General features: G+C 39.3%; 1 protein-coding gene across 4 annotated transcripts in view; it reads left to right on the forward strand.

Moving 5' to 3' along the window:
• Positions 1 to 18,473, forward strand: part of myripb (myosin VIIA and Rab interacting protein b) — a 269,944-nt gene that overhangs the window by 157,176 nt on the left and 94,295 nt on the right. For all 4 annotated transcript variants that reach the window (XM_082183983.1, XM_082183985.1, XM_082183982.1 and 1 more), the window contains one exon: positions 16,938 to 17,159. In XM_082183983.1, the coding sequence (XP_082040109.1) occupies positions 16,938 to 17,159 (222 nt within the window). The remainder of the gene's footprint in view (positions 1 to 16,937; positions 17,160 to 18,473) is intronic.

Consider the following 18,473-nt stretch of genomic DNA (forward strand, 5'->3'; position numbering starts at 1 on the left):
GTAAATCGTTATCACAAGAGGCTGAAATGTATATCACAATATAGATTTTAGGCCATATCGCCCATCCCTAATTGATAGCCTATAGTAGTTGATAATAACATTGGCCTACCTAATGTTGCCTACGGACGGTAACAGTACAGTAGTAACCTTTTACAGTCTATGAGTAGAACAGCTTTCTCAAGCAGTTTGTGATGCATTTTGGAAACAGGAGATGAGCCCCTGGTCTAATGCGCCACCTGGCTTGAGAAACCCGTTCTCAAAGACTTACTTTTATAGTCATTATTTGGGTAGCACACATATTCTGAATGCCTTCGGCAGAATTCAAATGAGCCATTTTAATCTAGATTAATCTAGATTAATTTCAAAATTAATCTAGATTAATCTAGATTAAAAAAATTAATCTATGCCCACCTCTAATATATATATATATATATATAATAGTCAAGTCACCTTTATCGCTTTTTACAATATAGATTGTTTCAAAGCAGCTTTACATTGATAACAGGAAATGAATGCAACAAATGTTGTTTTGGCTGTACAGCAGCGCTACAAGAAAGTCATTGTCCAGTTTAAGTAAGTTCAACATTGTTTCATTTCCGTTGTAAAAATCCCTAGTTATATGGAGAAAACAGTGATGTCATCATCCAGCTGCAGTTCAGTTCTTATACAATGCACCCAGACCAAAATATTAACAATAATAAGTGTCTAAGTAAGCAAGCTAGAGGCGACAGTGGCAAGGAACATAAACGCCATCAGATGAAAGAATGAAAAAAAAAAAATATATATATATATATATATATATATATATATATATATACGTACATGTTATATGTAGTCTCTTATTCTCACCAAAGCTGCATATTTTTGTAATAGATTTTTTTCCTAATAGTTGTCATTTCTGATTTCTTGGTATAAGCAAAATCTACTTACTGTAAGTACCACAAGAGTATGCATACTCCTGGTTGAAAATCACTGCAGTACACAACACGGGTCTGTGGTGTAAAAGCGAAATTTCATGAGGTGTTGCTGTCCCATTACTGGCATGCTGTATTTAGTTTCTCTTTCATGTTGCTGAAGAGATATTATTTATGAAGTTCTCTTATTATAGTCTTTTTAAAGGGAACTGGATGTTTACAGTATGTTTGAAAATGGCAAACACATAAATCAGTTCTAATACACTCAAGTTTATTCTGAAAACATAGTCCTCTTTTATTAAGGTCTTGTGGGTGAGGAGTTGTGTCTTTACTGAAGACATCAAACATCACCACTGCCTTGTGGTCTCATGTTTGTTGTATTGCCATTTTTCAAAAATAACAAACCAGAAACATGCGGTTCCTGTCAGCACCATGTCACTAAGTCTTTTGAATTCAGTGTCAGGAGTGTTTGAGCTACTTATCCTGATGTTTTATTCTCGTTCTGATGTGGCTGTTGTGAAAGACTAAAAACCCATTCGAGGTTCCTTTATGCTGACATATTCTACTTGTATAACAGTTAATGGCTAAAACTCTAGTCTTTCGAACACATTCACTCTCACATATATTGTATACACACAAGGTAGACATCCTGGCATTTAGTCTATAATTAGATTAATGAATTGATGAATGAATTATTTATAGCATTCCAAAGGACAGCCTAATGAGATCACTGCAAGACCACTCTCATAAACACACATAGACAGACAGACAGAGAGAGAGAGAGAGAAAGAGAGAGAGAGAGAGAGAGAGAGAGAGAGAGAGAGAGAGAGAGAGAGAGAGAGAGAGAGAGAGAGAGAGAGAGAGAGAGAGAGAGAGAGAGAGAGCAAGGGCTTGTCAGATCGTAAGTGCATTATTTATAATGTCATATTCACATTTCTGCTCCTATGTATTGTGTTCTCGAAGCTACACATTCAAAGATACAAAGTCTCCTATAGACTGAGAGCTGAAGATGAAACCATTATTTACACACAAATGGTTAAAAAAAAAACATTATTCTTTAAATTATATTGTAATGTTACAGGGTTGACAAAAGAGTTGGACCAGAATGAGTTCGGACTTAACACGTACACTTCTCTTCTACAAAAGGTTGAGACCAATACAGCATATTCCCATTATGCTTTGCAGCATGAACAACCAATCAGAATGAATTTACAGTGCTAACTGGGACCCTACAAAATAATGCTATGATATATGCTACTGAATTATTAGAATATCTATATACAGTACTATGGTATTTATACAGTATGCAGCTTCAAGGTCATAGTACCTGTCTATGAAAAACATAAAAACATACTATTGCCATGGTATATGTCCAAAAACAAAACAAAAAACATGATGACATCCAACAACATGCTATTACCATGGTGCATGTAAAAAATGCATTATACCCTAAATGTGCAAAAAACATGGTTTCCAAGGTATATGTCCAAAAAACATATAGTGCCATATAAAACAACGGTGCATGTACAAAAACAAATAAACAAACATAAACAATATACCATGGTAATGTCAATATACCATTAAAAAATGGTTTTAAAAAATGACTGTGGGACTATATACAAAACCATTTCTCCAAAAAATGGCAGTACCTGGTATCACTTTTTGGCATTCAAAGAGACAGGGAAAAGAAAGGAATGAGGTATGTATTTGTTTTCATGTGTGTGTGTGAGCGTGTGTGTGTGTGTGCATGCGCGTGTGTGTGTGTGTGTGTGTGTGTGTGTGTGTGTGTGTGTGTGTGTGTGTGTGTGTGTGTGTGTGTGTGTGTGTGTGTGTGCGTGTGCGTGTGTGCGTGTGTGTTTAGCAGGGATTTTGTGTGAAACATTTTATGACCATGCCGTGCTCTTCTGTTCATGTAGGACCGCACACAGGTCATACAGCCCCTGTGAACTACTGCTGTGTCCAGCCTTATTTGCTTCCTCTGTTAATGAAAGCAGAGCTGGGTAGAGATCAAGCTCCTGGGGTCGATATCAGTGTGTGTGTGCACTCTGGGTTTGCAGGAATGTTGTGAGACAGTGAGGACAGCTGCTGTAAATTTTGCTCCTCTTAGCTTCGATATACAGCCTCTGGTATTTTCCTGCTGTCACCAGAATTGATGTTGTGTAGGTGTGTGTTTGCAGATGTGAGTTCACATGCTGTGCATCAGTCTGTCTTCCATCCATAAAGACCTGAGACCAGCCTGATTATATTTGATAAATGAGAAGTGTTCAGTGTTGTATATTTTCTGACTTTTTCAGCGGGGGCATAAAGGCATACTCTCCATAATTCAATATTTCAGACCTCGGGCTACCTGCTAAATTAATATTTTGTAACTCTGAAATAATTAACAGGTAAATTTTTCTCATTTTAGGCATGTAGACCACACTGCACGGCCAAACAACTGCCTTTTCATTAGTATAAATGAGTTGAACTGCCTGCACATTCTCTGCTCAACCCTGATCCCAAAAGACCTGTGAAGACCAGAATTATGAATGCTGTGACTCATCGTTTCAGAAGAGAGGCGTACAGAGCTAAATTTATGGACATGCTGTAACCGACTAGAGCAGGGTGAATCTCACGAAACCTGACAAGAACTTGTCCCGGTCATATTTCACCCTGAAATTAAATTGTTTTTAGGACCAATTCTCATTACGGTTATGAAAAAAATAATGCTGTATGTAATTAATTCTATATTGTTTATATTATTTTGTTTATTCATTAGGTAATATAATATTATTGATATATATTTAAATAATTTTTAAATGAATTAATAAACCTATATAATCAATTTATTTACGCAATTTAATAAAAATGCAATGTTTTTTTGAAGATTTTCTTTAGTGTTTTGCACAATGGTCAGACAACAAGGAACTGAATCAATACTCCTCTTGGTTCATGGCATGTACATGTCATTTTAACTGCATATGGCGCTCTTTTATGTTCTGATTGATTGAATGTCGACTTGCTGTAAGAGAAGAATAGAGAGAGGCTGAGAGAGAAGAGCTGTGTCTTTCTTTTGTGAGAATGCTGGGTGGGGGAAGTGATCAATCTCTGCAGTACAATCAGGGCAATGTAATGTTAATAGGTCCATTATTATCACCAGTTAAGGAGGAGGTGAATTATAAGAGGGGAAGTGATGCATGTCTGGTGTGGTGCCCTGGCCATTACAATCAATGTTTAATATAACCTGACATAAAGCAGACCACAAAATAAGCACACACTCCTTTTCTCTTGCACACTATGACCTTTAAAATAATGGATCATATAAATCTTATTTATTTAGACTGTTTAATTCAATCTAATATTTTATTTAATATTTTAAATTGTATTTATATTTATTTATTTTATTTTAAATTCAAATATAAAACAAAAAAAGTATTTTGAATTATTCACACATTTGTGTTTCTAATGTTGTATTACAAATCATTTTATGTTGTGTATCAATACAATACACTACTTATTAATTCACAGTGTACTCACTGTGTACAGTAAATAACATATTCACTTGTTTATTCTAATCCATCTGAAATTAATTCAGCAAATAAGGTTGTGTGTTATACCCCAGTGCCCTAGTAAAAGCAGATCAATATCTCTAACCACTCTCTAATCTCGAATGTAGATCTTTCTTTGAAAAGTCTAGTGAATTCCAATACAGGAGCTTTGCTGATTCCCTTAGTTGATTCCCTTAGTTCCCACATCAGTTCTCAGATCAGATGTAATTATTGACTGTGATTATTGCAGTTACAGTAAGTTGGGTTTTTGGTACAGCAAGCTGATCTTAGATCAGTTAAGTGAAGAAGGGTCAAAGTAAAATGCCAATTTGGACCCTTATAATAGTCCTGTCCATTATTGACAGATGATTATCACAACCTAAAAAATGATGTACATTGGATTACACACATAATTTATACAACAGGTTAGTTGATTGATCTGATTGGCTGACAAACTTTCTAAGGTGTGCAATTATTTTTATGGAAACTCACGGCTAAAGTATTTCCAGGCAGGTCTTGACCGCATTACATGCCCATATCACTTTGCCAAATTATTTCAAACACACACACATAATGTACAGTGCGGAAACACACTCTCACAGAAACGTGTTGTCAGCGCTGCTCTGACCATTTTATCAGTAAAATAGTTTAGCAACTTAAAAGCTATATGACATTTCTCAGTGCTGTAATAATGGTGCTATTCTTGAAGCAGATACACTTACAGTTTTGCTATTAGTAGAGACGGTGCTGCTGAACACTGTTTAGGGGTTAGTTCACCCAAAAATGAAAATTCTGTCATTAATTACTCACCCTCAGTGCTTGAAGTGGGCTGTGCCAAATTTCAACTCCCTGCCAAATTATTACCCCCCTCTTTGAAGTCAGTATCTGATTGCCTAATCCTAACCCCACCCCTAAACCTAACCCCTCCCCCACAACTAATCCTAACTGTACGTTCACACCGCCGCCGACTTGAGCTTCCAAAGTTACCGGAAGTCATTCATTTTCAATGGAAGCTGGCTTCTCTCAGCTGCAAGTAGCGTCAAATCCATTGGCGTCGCGGTTTGGGCGTTTTGAGCATTTTGAGCATCAATCAGAAAGTAGCTCAACTTTATGGTAATGAGCTATGACGCGATTCAGCGGCAAGCAGCGGCAAAACGCCAGCAACCAATCAGAATATAGACGTCCTTCGCGCTGGCTGATTCCAGAGAAACATACGATGTAAACTTTTGTTCCTACCAAAACATTAGTTCCGAGAAAATGGAGGAGAAACTGATAATCGCTTTTGCCTGGTTTCTTATCATTTATGATATGACGTTATTTTCATATAGGGACCAGTTACAAAAGAACGAGGCATGGGATAAAATAGCTGGTATAGTTGGTGTCTTCGGTGAGTTTGTGAAGTGCGTGCTGATGATTTATACAATTTTTAACTAGTACTGATAGATACTCAAATTTGTCTCTGTCTTGCCAGTAGGGCTGCACAATGTATCGTTTAAGCATCGATATCGCGATTGTTATGATTCTGCCCTTGTGTCTTTAATACTTCTCTTGTCTTAGGGTAGGATCATAACAGACTCTTGTTAAGTGTGCAAGCGCGTGGCTCTTCGGGCCATGTGCTTGTGTTGTCCTCGTTTCCTCGCCCCGCCCCCTTGTTATCCTCGTTTAGTCATCATTGCTTTACCCTTGTCACCTGTTTCCCTCATTAGTTTCTCCCTATTTGATCCCCTTGTGTTTGCTGTCCTGTGCCGGTTCATTGTCATTCATTATATGAAACCAACCGTGAGTAACCTGTTGAAAGTCTTTTAAAGAGTTTGATCCTGTCTTAGCTGTTAGTTTATTGTTCAGTTTTCTGTCTGAGTGTTAGTCTAGTCTTGTTAGTCTAATATAGTCGATCCTGTCTTGTTTTGCCCCCTCGTGGGTTTTGTTTTCCCTGTTTTTCTGTAATAAACGTAGTTCACTTGAAGACTGTCTGCATTTGGGTTCATCTCCTTGCACCATCATAACAGCGATGTACGAATCCACGATAGTCACATCGCAGGTTGTGCGATGTCAAGAATAGGTAGGCTATCGTAGTTGATCCGGATCCAGCTGCTCCCCGGCCCTTGACGAATGTGATTTGCGGATTAATTGCACAGTTTAACCACCATAGAGTGAAAGTTTATCATTTGCATGTGTTTTTAAGTCCTGTCAGTTTAACAGGGCCTGCTTGACCGGGCATATATAAGAATGAGCAGAGAGAGAGCTCACCTTCACCATCTTCAAACAACACGTCTTGCTCTCTCTCCCTCGCGCATATTAATCAAAATCAATTGACACGATGGTGTTGAAAAAAACCCTTTTTTTTCTGTTTACATTTCATGGTGTGACAGACATCAGAGCGTCTGACCAGACATCTGACCAAAGCGTCAACAAGCTTCCCCGTACTTTTTGACAAGCGTCCTTGACAGGGCGGCCTGAGCTTCTTTGCAGCTCAAGTCGGCGGCGGTGTGAACGTACAGAAAACCTACCAATAGGCTACTAGGGGGGTAATCATTTGGCGGGGGTCAGAATTCGGCACAACACCGGCACTTCTATATTTTAATCGGCACTTCTCACATGTTGCTGGTACTCTGAGCGCACACATCAGGCTATGGGTGAACTAACCCAGATGGAACTGGATAATATTCTGATTGTTCCAATCCAATCTGACTTCTGACCTATAATTCTGCCTGAATCATAATCATAGACTGTTCGTTCAATGGCCAGAGGAGAACTGGCCCCCCAACTGAGCCTGGGTTCTCCAAAGGTTTTTTTCTCCATTCTGTCACCTGAAGGAGTTTTGTTTCCTTGCCACTGTCGCCTTTTTTCACCTTTTTTCACCTTTTTTCACCTTTGTTGCCATTGGCTTTTGGCATGCTTAGTTGGGGACATTAAATGTAACATTAAATGTAATATTCAACAATAATATTGATCTGTCTGCATTGACACCATTATATGAGAACTGAACTGAGCTGGATGATGACATCACGGTTTTCTCCAGAGCGGCTATATATATAAATGAACTAAATTAATAACTTTTTTACAACAAAATGAAACATCACTGAACTTACTTAAGCTGGACTGTGATGCTATTTTCTTCTGGAAACAAACTTTGTTGCATTTTTCTGTTATCTCTGTAAAGCTGCTTAGAAACAATCTGTATTGTAAAAAGCGCTATATAAATAAATGTGGCTTGACTTGACTTGTATACATCGCTCGTTCTGAGCTTTTATAAGCTGTAGCCTACGAACTGAACGGATCAATTATCTGCTCAAAATGACTGTGTCTGAAGCCCAATAGTTAAATGTGGCATGAGTGGCGCACAAATCACCACAGGAACGTTCACCAGCGCGCTCCAAAAGTGTGATAAGATTTCCTGTATGACGGTGATGATAAAATGTGCAACCCATTTGAATTTGAAAATTGAGAATGTAGTAAAACGCTACAGAGAAAGTCAAGCATGATCTAAAACAGCCACTAAAAAGACTGATGAAAAAAGGGGAAACCATCATGCACAAATTTAAATTAGAAAGCTTTTTCTACTGTATTTATTGTGGTAATTTGACTAGTTGTAGAATTTTATAATAGATAATCTGTTAAAGGAATATATTTTTCACTAAAGATTTATATTACAACTGGCATGTTGTAGCTATAGTTTCCAACTGTGTTGCTATTTTTATAAGAAATGCTATAGATAAAAAAAAAGAAAGAAAAAAGTTAACACTGGCCTGAGCATGGTAATGAGGAGTCATCAATAGTCCTTATTGTAACAAATGCTATATAGTTAAACAATTACAAGAACTATGTTACTTTTAAGGCCGAGTACAAGTTAGAAAGGGCTGCCAATAAATTATTGACTAAACAAGTGGTTTTTCCCATGTGTAAAATGTGTTCTGCTAATAATGATATTAGGAAAAATCTGGCTTTCAGATATTCCAAGAGATGACAGGAAATTAACATGTTCAGTATACGTAAACTTTTAAAGATAGTTTCACTTTGTAAACAAGTGATTGTTAACTATAGGCTACTTCATTGCAGTCATGTTATCAACCAATTTGCATGTTTGAACCATTTTGCAAAAAACAAACAAACAAATAAATAGACTTCACAAGGGAGCATATGCCTCAGGACCCTGTTAAACAGTTCACACTTCACCCCTCCATTGTTCAAACCAAAACTATCCAGCGGGAGACAACCGATCCACATAACAGCAGCACCCTTTTTTTTTTTTTTTAGGTATGGTAACCATTGTATTTATGGAATAATTGACTCCGGTCCGTTGAATTATTAGAAAATAATGCACACCCACTTCGCGTCAGGGCGGCATAACCACCTCGGGTGTGCATTATTTTCGAATAATTCAAAGGCCCATCGTCAATTATTCATTGCATAAAGAACTGTATCTGTAGATCTAAATATTCTGACATGGCCTGCATGACCCTAATTATTTTTCCATTTAGCCCGCTTGGTGAGGTTGAATATTCTGCAGTGCTCATAATTTGTCTTGACAATGGCTGATTTTGATTAAATGCTTGTCTGCTTTGGCTGACAAGTCTTAGGATACACCAAATTATATTTACTCATTCATTGTTTACTTCCTCTTCCTCATTTATCTCATTTATCTATCCTTCCCTCCTAAGCCATTTTATATTAACTGATTTAGTTATTGGTGAGGAATAACCCTGCTAAAACAGAACTGGCAGTTTTTCATTATTAGACCCGGCTCTGAATCTGGTATGTGTGAGTGTGATTGTGTGTGTTTGAAAGAGTGGTAGAAAAGGCAATAAAAAACATGGATATGATTAATTTTTGTAAGCAGTTCAACATCAGAGTCTCATATATTTATATATTATTATTTAAAATAAACATTACACATTAAAGGAGTCATGAACTGGATTGTTTTATTATTTTATAATGTTGCCTGGGGTGCCCTTATAATGTTAGTATGATTTTTACATCAAAAATGGTCATAATTTATAAATAAAAGCCATTTTTCCAAGCCTGATTTCAGCCTCAGATTTGAACGCTCTGTTTTAAGGGGCGTGTCTGCTGTGAGACTGCATTGCAAACGCCCACTGCTGTGATTGGCTGACATGCTTGCATATGAAATAGCTAATAGTATTACATGAACTCTGTCGAAAACTTTTACTACGTTTTTACTTTTACAGCTATCGAGATTAACAAATCGTGAAAAGTATCGTTTAAAGCATTATATTTAAATCTATTCCATCACATGAAAGGTTGCAGCATGATGAGCACTGACTGAGCAGATGACAGACAGTCTGTTGATCGCGTGAATAAAGATCTTATCATTGCAACGCAATTTTTGTAAAATGTTTAGCACAGACACCTAAGCCAGTGGGAAGGGTTGTAGGAACCACGTCATTAAAAATGAATTTAATCCACTGGTCCCTGATAGCTTGGTCCGTTCTTGGGAGAGAAAAAAACATTTCCATGTTGATTCTGGCAGTCAACAACAGAGCAACTCACGTGTGCACCACGTTTCTGCATCTTTCACGGTCGAGTGCGTACTTCGAATCGGAATTCATGGCGGCGCTCGACTGAATATGAGGGGGAGAGGGTCAGGGCGGGCTTCCTGCAGCATAGGTCTGCGGTGTCCATATATGGTATATCCTGCGCCGACTTGACGTCAAGTCGGCGCAGAAATTAACATCACGTATTTGAGTGCGCGTGCACGTGGGCTGGTTGACGAACCCAGGGGTAAACAAACGCTTCACTTTTAAATATCGGCTTCCCGGCCAGTGTATAATCGTTAGGCAATCATAACATAAATTTTTTCTCGTGGAAAAGTGAAAATTACAGGTCATGACTCCTTTAACAGACTTAAATATCAGTTGAAATGTTTGGCCACATGTTCACCTTGGTGATATGACAGTATTACAGAATGGAATATAATTCGTATAACGACACGTGAATGAAGCAGACTTGTATATTCATATATACCCATGTGGCAAAATAATCGAAACTACAGATTGTAGTATGGCTTTGTACATTCGCCTTTAGCCTTGATAACCACCAGACTGCATGAAGAGGCAAGAAATGGTGGAAGTATGCTGTAGTTATTGTTGTAGTTAGTTGAATTGTTTTTTCAGGACCACGGACAGCACAAGTGCTTCCGCAATGGTATTTCATAGATGTGTGCTTGCCTTGTACCACTGCTGGATCCATAGTTCAAAATGACCAACTGCCCAACAGTATCCCATAAATCCTGCACACAGTTGAATATGAGGAATGTTGGGCGCTATAGTTGTAGCCATGCAGCTAAAATAAGTTATTGACAATGCCAGATGTACCAATGTCCCAACCAGGCCCAGAGTGGCGAATCGGGGTAATTCCCGGCAGGCAGCATATCAATTTGACTACTGTTGTACCAGTTCAGGTTTAGATATGTTATTCCTGGTTGTATATGTATATTTTTGTTTTGTTTAATTTTTTTTATTTTGTAATTTCTCACAGTCATGGTTCCTGTGTCATGTGATTTCTTTGTATGATCATGTCTTGTGCTTCCCTTTGTCTTATGTGTCAAGTTTTGATTGGTTCATTGTTTCATTGTGTTCAGGTGTTTCTTGTTTGGTCATTAGTCTTGTGTGTATAAAGAGCCTTCATTTTCCCATTGTCTCTTGTCTAGTATTGTCCGTGTAACCTCTGTTGGTAAAGTCAAAGTCAAAATCAAGTCTTTGGATTATGTTAAATAAACTGCACTTGGGTTCAGCTGTAACTAGCCTCCAGTGAACTCAATTGCAACTGTGGTGTAATGTGACATTTCATAGAAAAGCATAATCCATACTGCTGTCTGTCAGCTGTGCCTATTCGTACGTTTGATTGCAGAATGTATGTTGAAGAAGTTTATATGTAATTTGTTATGAATCTGTATATTTGGTTGGTTGGAATGCATATATCACTCCGGCCCTGATCCCAACTGTAGGGTCCTGCCAGCCGATAATACAATTATATATTTTGTCAAAATAAAAAGGAATAAAAACACTAAAAAGTAATCATTTTAAATGCTTCAAGTGAATTTAGGCATCACAACAATATAATGTATAGTATGAACAATTATGGATTTATTAGATATTTATTTAGATATTTTCTAAAGATTACATTTAACAGTGTTATTAACTTATTTGTTTTTTTAAAGATTAACTTTAAGTGGGCATTAGATGACACCGGCAAAGGTAATCAAAATGTAACAATCGGGGATATGAGCGTGCCCGTGCAATTAAACATCTTTAACCCTTAAAGTCTGAATTTATGCTTTTGAAGTACTGGAATATTGTGCACATTGTGTGCATTCACAGGCATCCATGTGTTTCCTAAACCCTCAAAATCTTTTTTCTCATCCACATGGCTTTACCGTGTTTGCTTCATAAGCTTTCCACAATTAATTAGGATAATTTAAATCCCACTGTGGTAAATATAATTTCCAGCCCCTCCTCTGAAACAAGAGGCTTGATACTGGTCTGGCATGTTTCTCTGGAACGTAACAGCTTGCTTTGTGTGTAGGCATCCTGTTGTCTGGGTATCAAAGCAACACATCTAGTTTAAAATATTGAATATCTGAAAAGGAAAGCAAAGAGTTGGAGGGCAGGTAGAGTAGAATAATTTAATGGAATGATCATTTGTTTGTGCTGATACATGCGCTTAACGGTGGGTTGACTAAATGTATTGCTCATTTGCCTAGTGAAACGTATAGCATGTGAGTCAGGGCATCAGAACTTTTCCCGATGAGCTGGTTGACCTGTGAGCTGCCTACGGAGGCAGCATTTCAATGGGATCATAGACTTGCTCCCTACGCAAAGACTGTTAAGGTAGGCCAAAAGGTAGGCAACTTAATTATGTAGCCTCCTACCTAGTTTTAGTCAGATTCTTATGGTAGATTCACACAAAATATGTTTTGTTTCATTGCTTTTTAATTGTTTGTCTACGTAAAAGTGCTAGATGGGCATCTTTGGCAGTCACACTATGTCTCACTGCTTTTTCAGTGTTGTGTGTCATGTTTTTAAGATGCACTGTCAAGTTTAAACAAGATCAGCTTCACGCTTAAAAAGCACAGAACACGTTTTTGTGTTTAATTGAAAACACGAGATGTGAGGCAGTGAAATGGAAAAAAAGAGCACCGTCTAGAGACACATTTTTAAAAGTTTAACTATTTAGAACATGGGTGTACAATTCTGCTCCTGGAGGGCCACTGGCCTGCAGAGTTTAGCTCCAACCCCAATTAAACACACCAACAATCCAGGGACAAACAATAAACAAACCAGCTAATCATGGGTTAACTAGGCATGCTACAAAGCAAGTTGGAACTGAACTCTCACCTGCAGCTCAACCTGGCAAAGACTGAGCTTCTCGTCCTCCCTGCCAATCCGTCTCTACAGCACGACTTCACCATCCAGCTAGAATCATCATTAATCACCCCATCAAGGTCGGTCAGAAATCTTGGAGTAACGTTTGATGACCAGCTGACCTTCACAGACCACATTTCAAAGACAGCTCGATCTTGCAGGTTTGCACTGCACAACATCAGGAAGATCCGGCCTTTCCTAACTGAGCATGCAACACAACTTCTCGTCCAGGCCCTGGTCATCTCTAGGCTTGACTACTGCAATGCCCTTCTGGCTGGACTTCCAGCATGTGCAATCAAACCCCTACAGATGATCCAGAATGCTGCAGCTCGTCTTGTCTTCAACGAGCCCAAAAGGGCCCACGTCACTCCTCTGTTCATCTCTCTACACTGGCTACCTCTCGCTGCTCGCATCAAGTTCAAGGCATTGACGCTTGCTTACAGATCCATCACAGGCTCAGCTCCCTCCTACTTTCACTCACTCCTACGAGTCTACATCCCTACCAGACACCTACGATCGGTCAACGAGCGACGTCTCGTGGTTCCATCACAGAAAGCCCAGCCCGTTCTCATCCCAAGGCGTCATATATTGACGCTTTTGACATTTCGTCTACATCGAACGCACATGGCACCCTTTAGCGTCAATATGAGACGCAGATAGAAATGGGCCAGAAGGCGCCTCCTAGCGGTCTAACCCTATCCCTACACTACACCTAAACCTACCCATCACCGAACAAAGCTCTGTGCGTCTCATATTGACGCTAAAGGGTGCCATGTGCGTTCGATGTAGACGAAATGTCAAAAGCGTCAGTATTATGACGCCCAAGGATGAGAATGCGTTGGAAAGCCACAAAATCACTTTCCAGAACATTCTCATTCACAGTTCCATGCTGGTGGAACGCTCTCCCCACCCTCATCCGGAATGCAGAATCCCTGACAACATTCAAAAGACAGCTAAAAACCCATCTCTTCCGTGAGCACTTATCCTCATAAAAAAAAAAAAAAAACCCCGATGTTTTTCCCTTTGAAACATCACTTATCAGGCTTATGCCCCTCTGAATAATACCTGAACTTCGTATTTTGAGCACTTCTTGTGTTGTTGTTGTTTTTTGCCTCTTTATGATGACTCGCTTAAATTAGTCCTAATTTGTAAGTCGCTTTGGATAAAAGCGTCTGCTAAATGACTAAATGTAAATGTAAACTCTGAAGGTCAATGGCCCTCCAGGACCGAGTTTAGACACCCCTGATGTAGAACGTGGGACTCTATCATACACCCAGGCGCCAGGTGAGACGCAAGTGTTTTTTGCTAGTTTCTGCCCTATGCAGTTATTATTTTCACGTCCTGCACCACGTTGTTTAAATAGCAAATGCATTTGCGCTCATTTGTGCGCCCATGGGCATGCTAGTCTGAAAACGAGGAGTGTTCAGGTGCATTGTTGGCGCGTTGCTATTGTGAAGCAACTGAAATAGACTGAACCATTGACCAAAACCTGGTCTAAAGTCAATGGTGCAATATTTATTTTGTTATTTAAAGTTAATGAATACACTTTGTCCTGTAGATGGTCTGCTCGTACGCTTTAACCTCGCACACGAGCAGATCCATTTCCTCGCTAGAGAAACGTTCTGTTTTTCTTCTTGCAAATTCCGCTATGTAAATAGCGAATCCGCCATGATGCGAGCGCAACTGGCTTTTAAAGGGAATGGGAGATGAGACTCTCATTGTTTTTTTGCATGTTACACCCAAAACACACCCATTACTCATTAAGAGAATAGGGACAATCCTTTTAGATCATGTGCCGGGCACGCCAACCATTTTTCCCGTCATTAAACTGGCAAAAGTGGATTCGGACACACCCAAATGCGCTTGCGCTTTAAACCATTGTTAAAATAGGGCCCATGGTGTCATGCATGAGACACTGTAAAAGAAAAATAGGTTATTTTACCCAATATTTGTTCTTTGTGACCCTATGTCAAGGGTATCTGTTGCAAGGAAGCACACGATGAAGGAGAATACCAGGAAATAGTCTTTAATTAAACAATAATAGCAAAACACACGAAACAACTTCTTAACACTGACAAGACAGTACAAAAAACTGAACAAAACAGGGAGTACTTATACCAGAACTAAACGAGGGAAATAATGAGTTAATTAACGAACTGAATGAACTGAATGAAACTGACAAAAACTATAAACTAGGTCAAGACAAGAACAAACACAATAGCCGCGGGCATGCTAGTGCGTGCCAGGGCCAGTCGCGTTTCCACTGTCACTTCCGGGGCTTGATCGGGCCTTGTCGGGGCTTCCTCTGGGCAAACGGTCAGGGTTTTCTGGCCTGCCGAATACCTTGGTCCAAAGCGGGCCAGCTCGGGAGGAGTGGTTTCGAACAAAGGTGGAGTTTACCTGAGTCTGGAGACGGCAGCGCCGGATGATTCTGTCAGATAACATCAGCAAATTCAGCATTAAAGACTTTTAAAATATATTTAAAAAAAATTATTTATCTCAAAACTCACTTTCATGTTTGAATGCCTTCTGTTTGTGATCCGATGGGGATTCTGATCACCGTATAATGTAGAAATATTTATACGCAATGCAAAAGACTATGCACGCTAACCATAACCATAGTAAACATGGTAAATATGAACGCTTGAAGAAATCAGACAAATCAGACTATCATAAAATAAAACAACTTTTTTTTTTTTTTTTGCAGGAGCTTCCTCTGTTTCTCTGACTGAAACTGTATAGCCTACCGGGAGAGAGTGCTAAAGCTCCTCAGGTCGTATTTTTGGTGGAATATTTGTAGAAGTGATCGTTCTTTCTAAATGTGATGTAAATATGTCCTGTAACTACCAAATAAACAGAAACAGACGCGACTGAATAAGTCTGTCCTCTTTCTTTTTTGGAAATAGACCTAACGGTAAACCACTTTATTTCTGTGTGACTAATGTGACATTTTGACACAAATTAATTCATTATGATCAATGTATCACTTTTTATTGTAAACCTGTGGTAAAACATAGATTCTTGGGATTTAAATATTCAAGTAAACAACAAAAATGCCAGCAAACGGTCGCTTTTATCATGTTTGTTTTGCGATCACGCTAGTTTCCAGTGATTTCTTTCTGATTGGTTTTCTGATAAAACAAAATTTTTATTTTTTTTGTGCTTTTTTTATTATTACAAAACTTCCCTTTGTTGGTGAAATAATGGGTAAGTGTGACGTTGTTCCAGAGTGGCGTGTTACAGGCGTGTTTTAGTGAAGCACTGTGGAGCTTCTGGCCCGACATTGGAAACGCAGTGTGGCTCGGTGCTACAGGTTACCCGTTTAAAGCCCTGGCTCGCACTGGCCCGACAGTGGAAACGCGGCTAATTAAACAAAACATACTCCTGACAGTACGCCCCCCCCGCCCCCTCTCGAAATCCGTGTCCTCGCGCCGTACAAGGGACATGCAGGGCAGTGAAATGGGGGGGAAAACTTGAGGTCTAAAGACACATTTTCTAAAGGTTTTAACTTGAGCGCCAATCGCAAGATGCTGCAAAAGTTGCGAATGTGAGCGCAGCGGTAAAACGCATCAGTCTAGCGCATATTTACGTAGAACAACAATGGAAGAGCAGTGCAGTGGAATGCAAAAAATAGAATGTTGTCTGTGTAAACTGCAACTTAGAAGGCACCTCGCTAGGTTTCACAACTATACAGTGGGAATCTGCTGTGTGGTCTGTTTTTCAATCCTAGTCCAGCCCTTATCCTCATACTGTATTTTTGTGTGTGCGTGTATGTGTGTACGTGTGTAAACAGAAATTTAGTAAGAGAAAAGGAATAGAATAATTGTTCTCCAGAATTATTCTCCCTTTAATTTTTCATTCCTCGCAGCGTCGCAATTATTCTGCATGACTGTGTGCCTTCAACCTCTCCTTCAGATGCACTTGCTCACCTATCTTCTTCGCTCTCTCTCTCTCTCTCTCTCTCTCTCTCTCTCTCTCTCTCTCTCTCTCTCTCTCTCTCCTCTCTCCATCCCCTCATTCACACCCCCTTTCTCTCTCTTTATCCCCTCCCACTCCCTCTCTCATTCGCTTTCCACCAACCCCTCCCCTCCAATCCTGCCTGTCTCTCTCTGTAGTGAAATGAAGCAGGAGCTGGAGGAGGAGGGCAGTCGTTGTTTGCTTCTGTCCAAGCAGCACAAGTTCAACGAGCATTGCTGCATCCGCTGCTGCTCTCCCTTCGCCTTCCTGCTCAACCCCAAGCGCCTGTGTCTGGACTGCCACTACAACGTCTGCAAATCCTGCTGCACCTACAGCCAGAGCGAGAGGGGCTATATCTGCGCCGCCTGCCAAAAGAGCAGGTAAGTGTCCTTAGTGACACACGAACACATACATGTGCACAAACGTGTACACTGAAGGATAGAGGGGCCACATATGTACTTCCAGAGAAATGGACATGCTACAAAATGCACAGTGTTATAGAATAACATCTGGACAGGGAGACACCACACCTGCTGGTACGCGGCAACACACACATCGTTCAAGCAGGTTGTAAGGGGCACATGGAAATAAGGAAATAAATGAAACATGTATGTTATGTGATTCTGTTTTACACATACATTATTGCTTGATTATTTTTAAGCGATTAATCATTTTGAAATGTTACACTAAATGGTTTTATTTATAGTTCTTAAGGCACATTTGTCTAGTTTGGTGTTTATGAATGGATACTTGAGCATTATTGATGGGGCTGTGGGGACACTTAAGAAAAAATGGGTTGGGAAGCACTGGGGACCACTGCCTTCTTCTTCATCGACTTCAACATCTCGAGGAGTTCCCTACTATTCCTTGTAAAGCTGCTAATTTTTTGCCTCAACATATTAAATGTCTGGTGTTTTTTTTGTGTCACTCCCAGTAGCATTTTTGCTTAGAGCCCTATACTTAATGTCTCCAGATATTTCACTCTAAAAAATGCTGGGTTGTTTCAACTCATGTTTGGGTAAAATGTGTACAAACACAACCGTTGGGTTCAAAAATTTCATTTAAAAATGTAAACCAATGGTTGGGTTTGTCCATATTTGACACAAACATGGGTTGAAACAACCTAGCATTTTTTTAGAGTGTGATAACTGTGGTTGATTTCCTAAATGCTGGCTTAATGACTGCTGAATATGTGCACAGTCCACTGGAATTTTGACAGTGTGTGTGAGACGGTGTGTAAGCGTGTTTCAGAAAGCAAGATTGGAAAGATAGGAGAGAGCGAGATAAATAAGGAGAGGCTGCAGTAGTGAGAGAGATGGTAAGAATATCTGCAGCATATGTTGATGATTTATAGTTTGTGTGGTTCAAATGACCTGATAGAGTTTGTGTTAAAGGCATAATTCATCCCCCAAATTGAAAATTCTTTCATATTTTACTTGCCTTCATGTCAATTCCAAACCCTTTGAGGGGAACACAAAAAAGGAGAATCTTAACATTGTACATTCTACACACACACACACACACACACACACACACACACACACACACACACACACACACACACACACACACACTATATATGTAAGCTTGATTATTGTGATGGTTGTGATGATTATGACTTGTATGGAAAAGACCACCTGAAGATTCTTTTTAATGTAGTAAATATGACAGCACACAGGCTTAGAACAACTGTT

The sequence above is a fragment of the Leuciscus leuciscus genome (assembly GCF_965113295.1).
Source record: "Leuciscus leuciscus genome assembly, chromosome: 11".
Taxonomy (NCBI): Eukaryota; Metazoa; Chordata; class Actinopteri; order Cypriniformes; family Leuciscidae; genus Leuciscus; species Leuciscus leuciscus.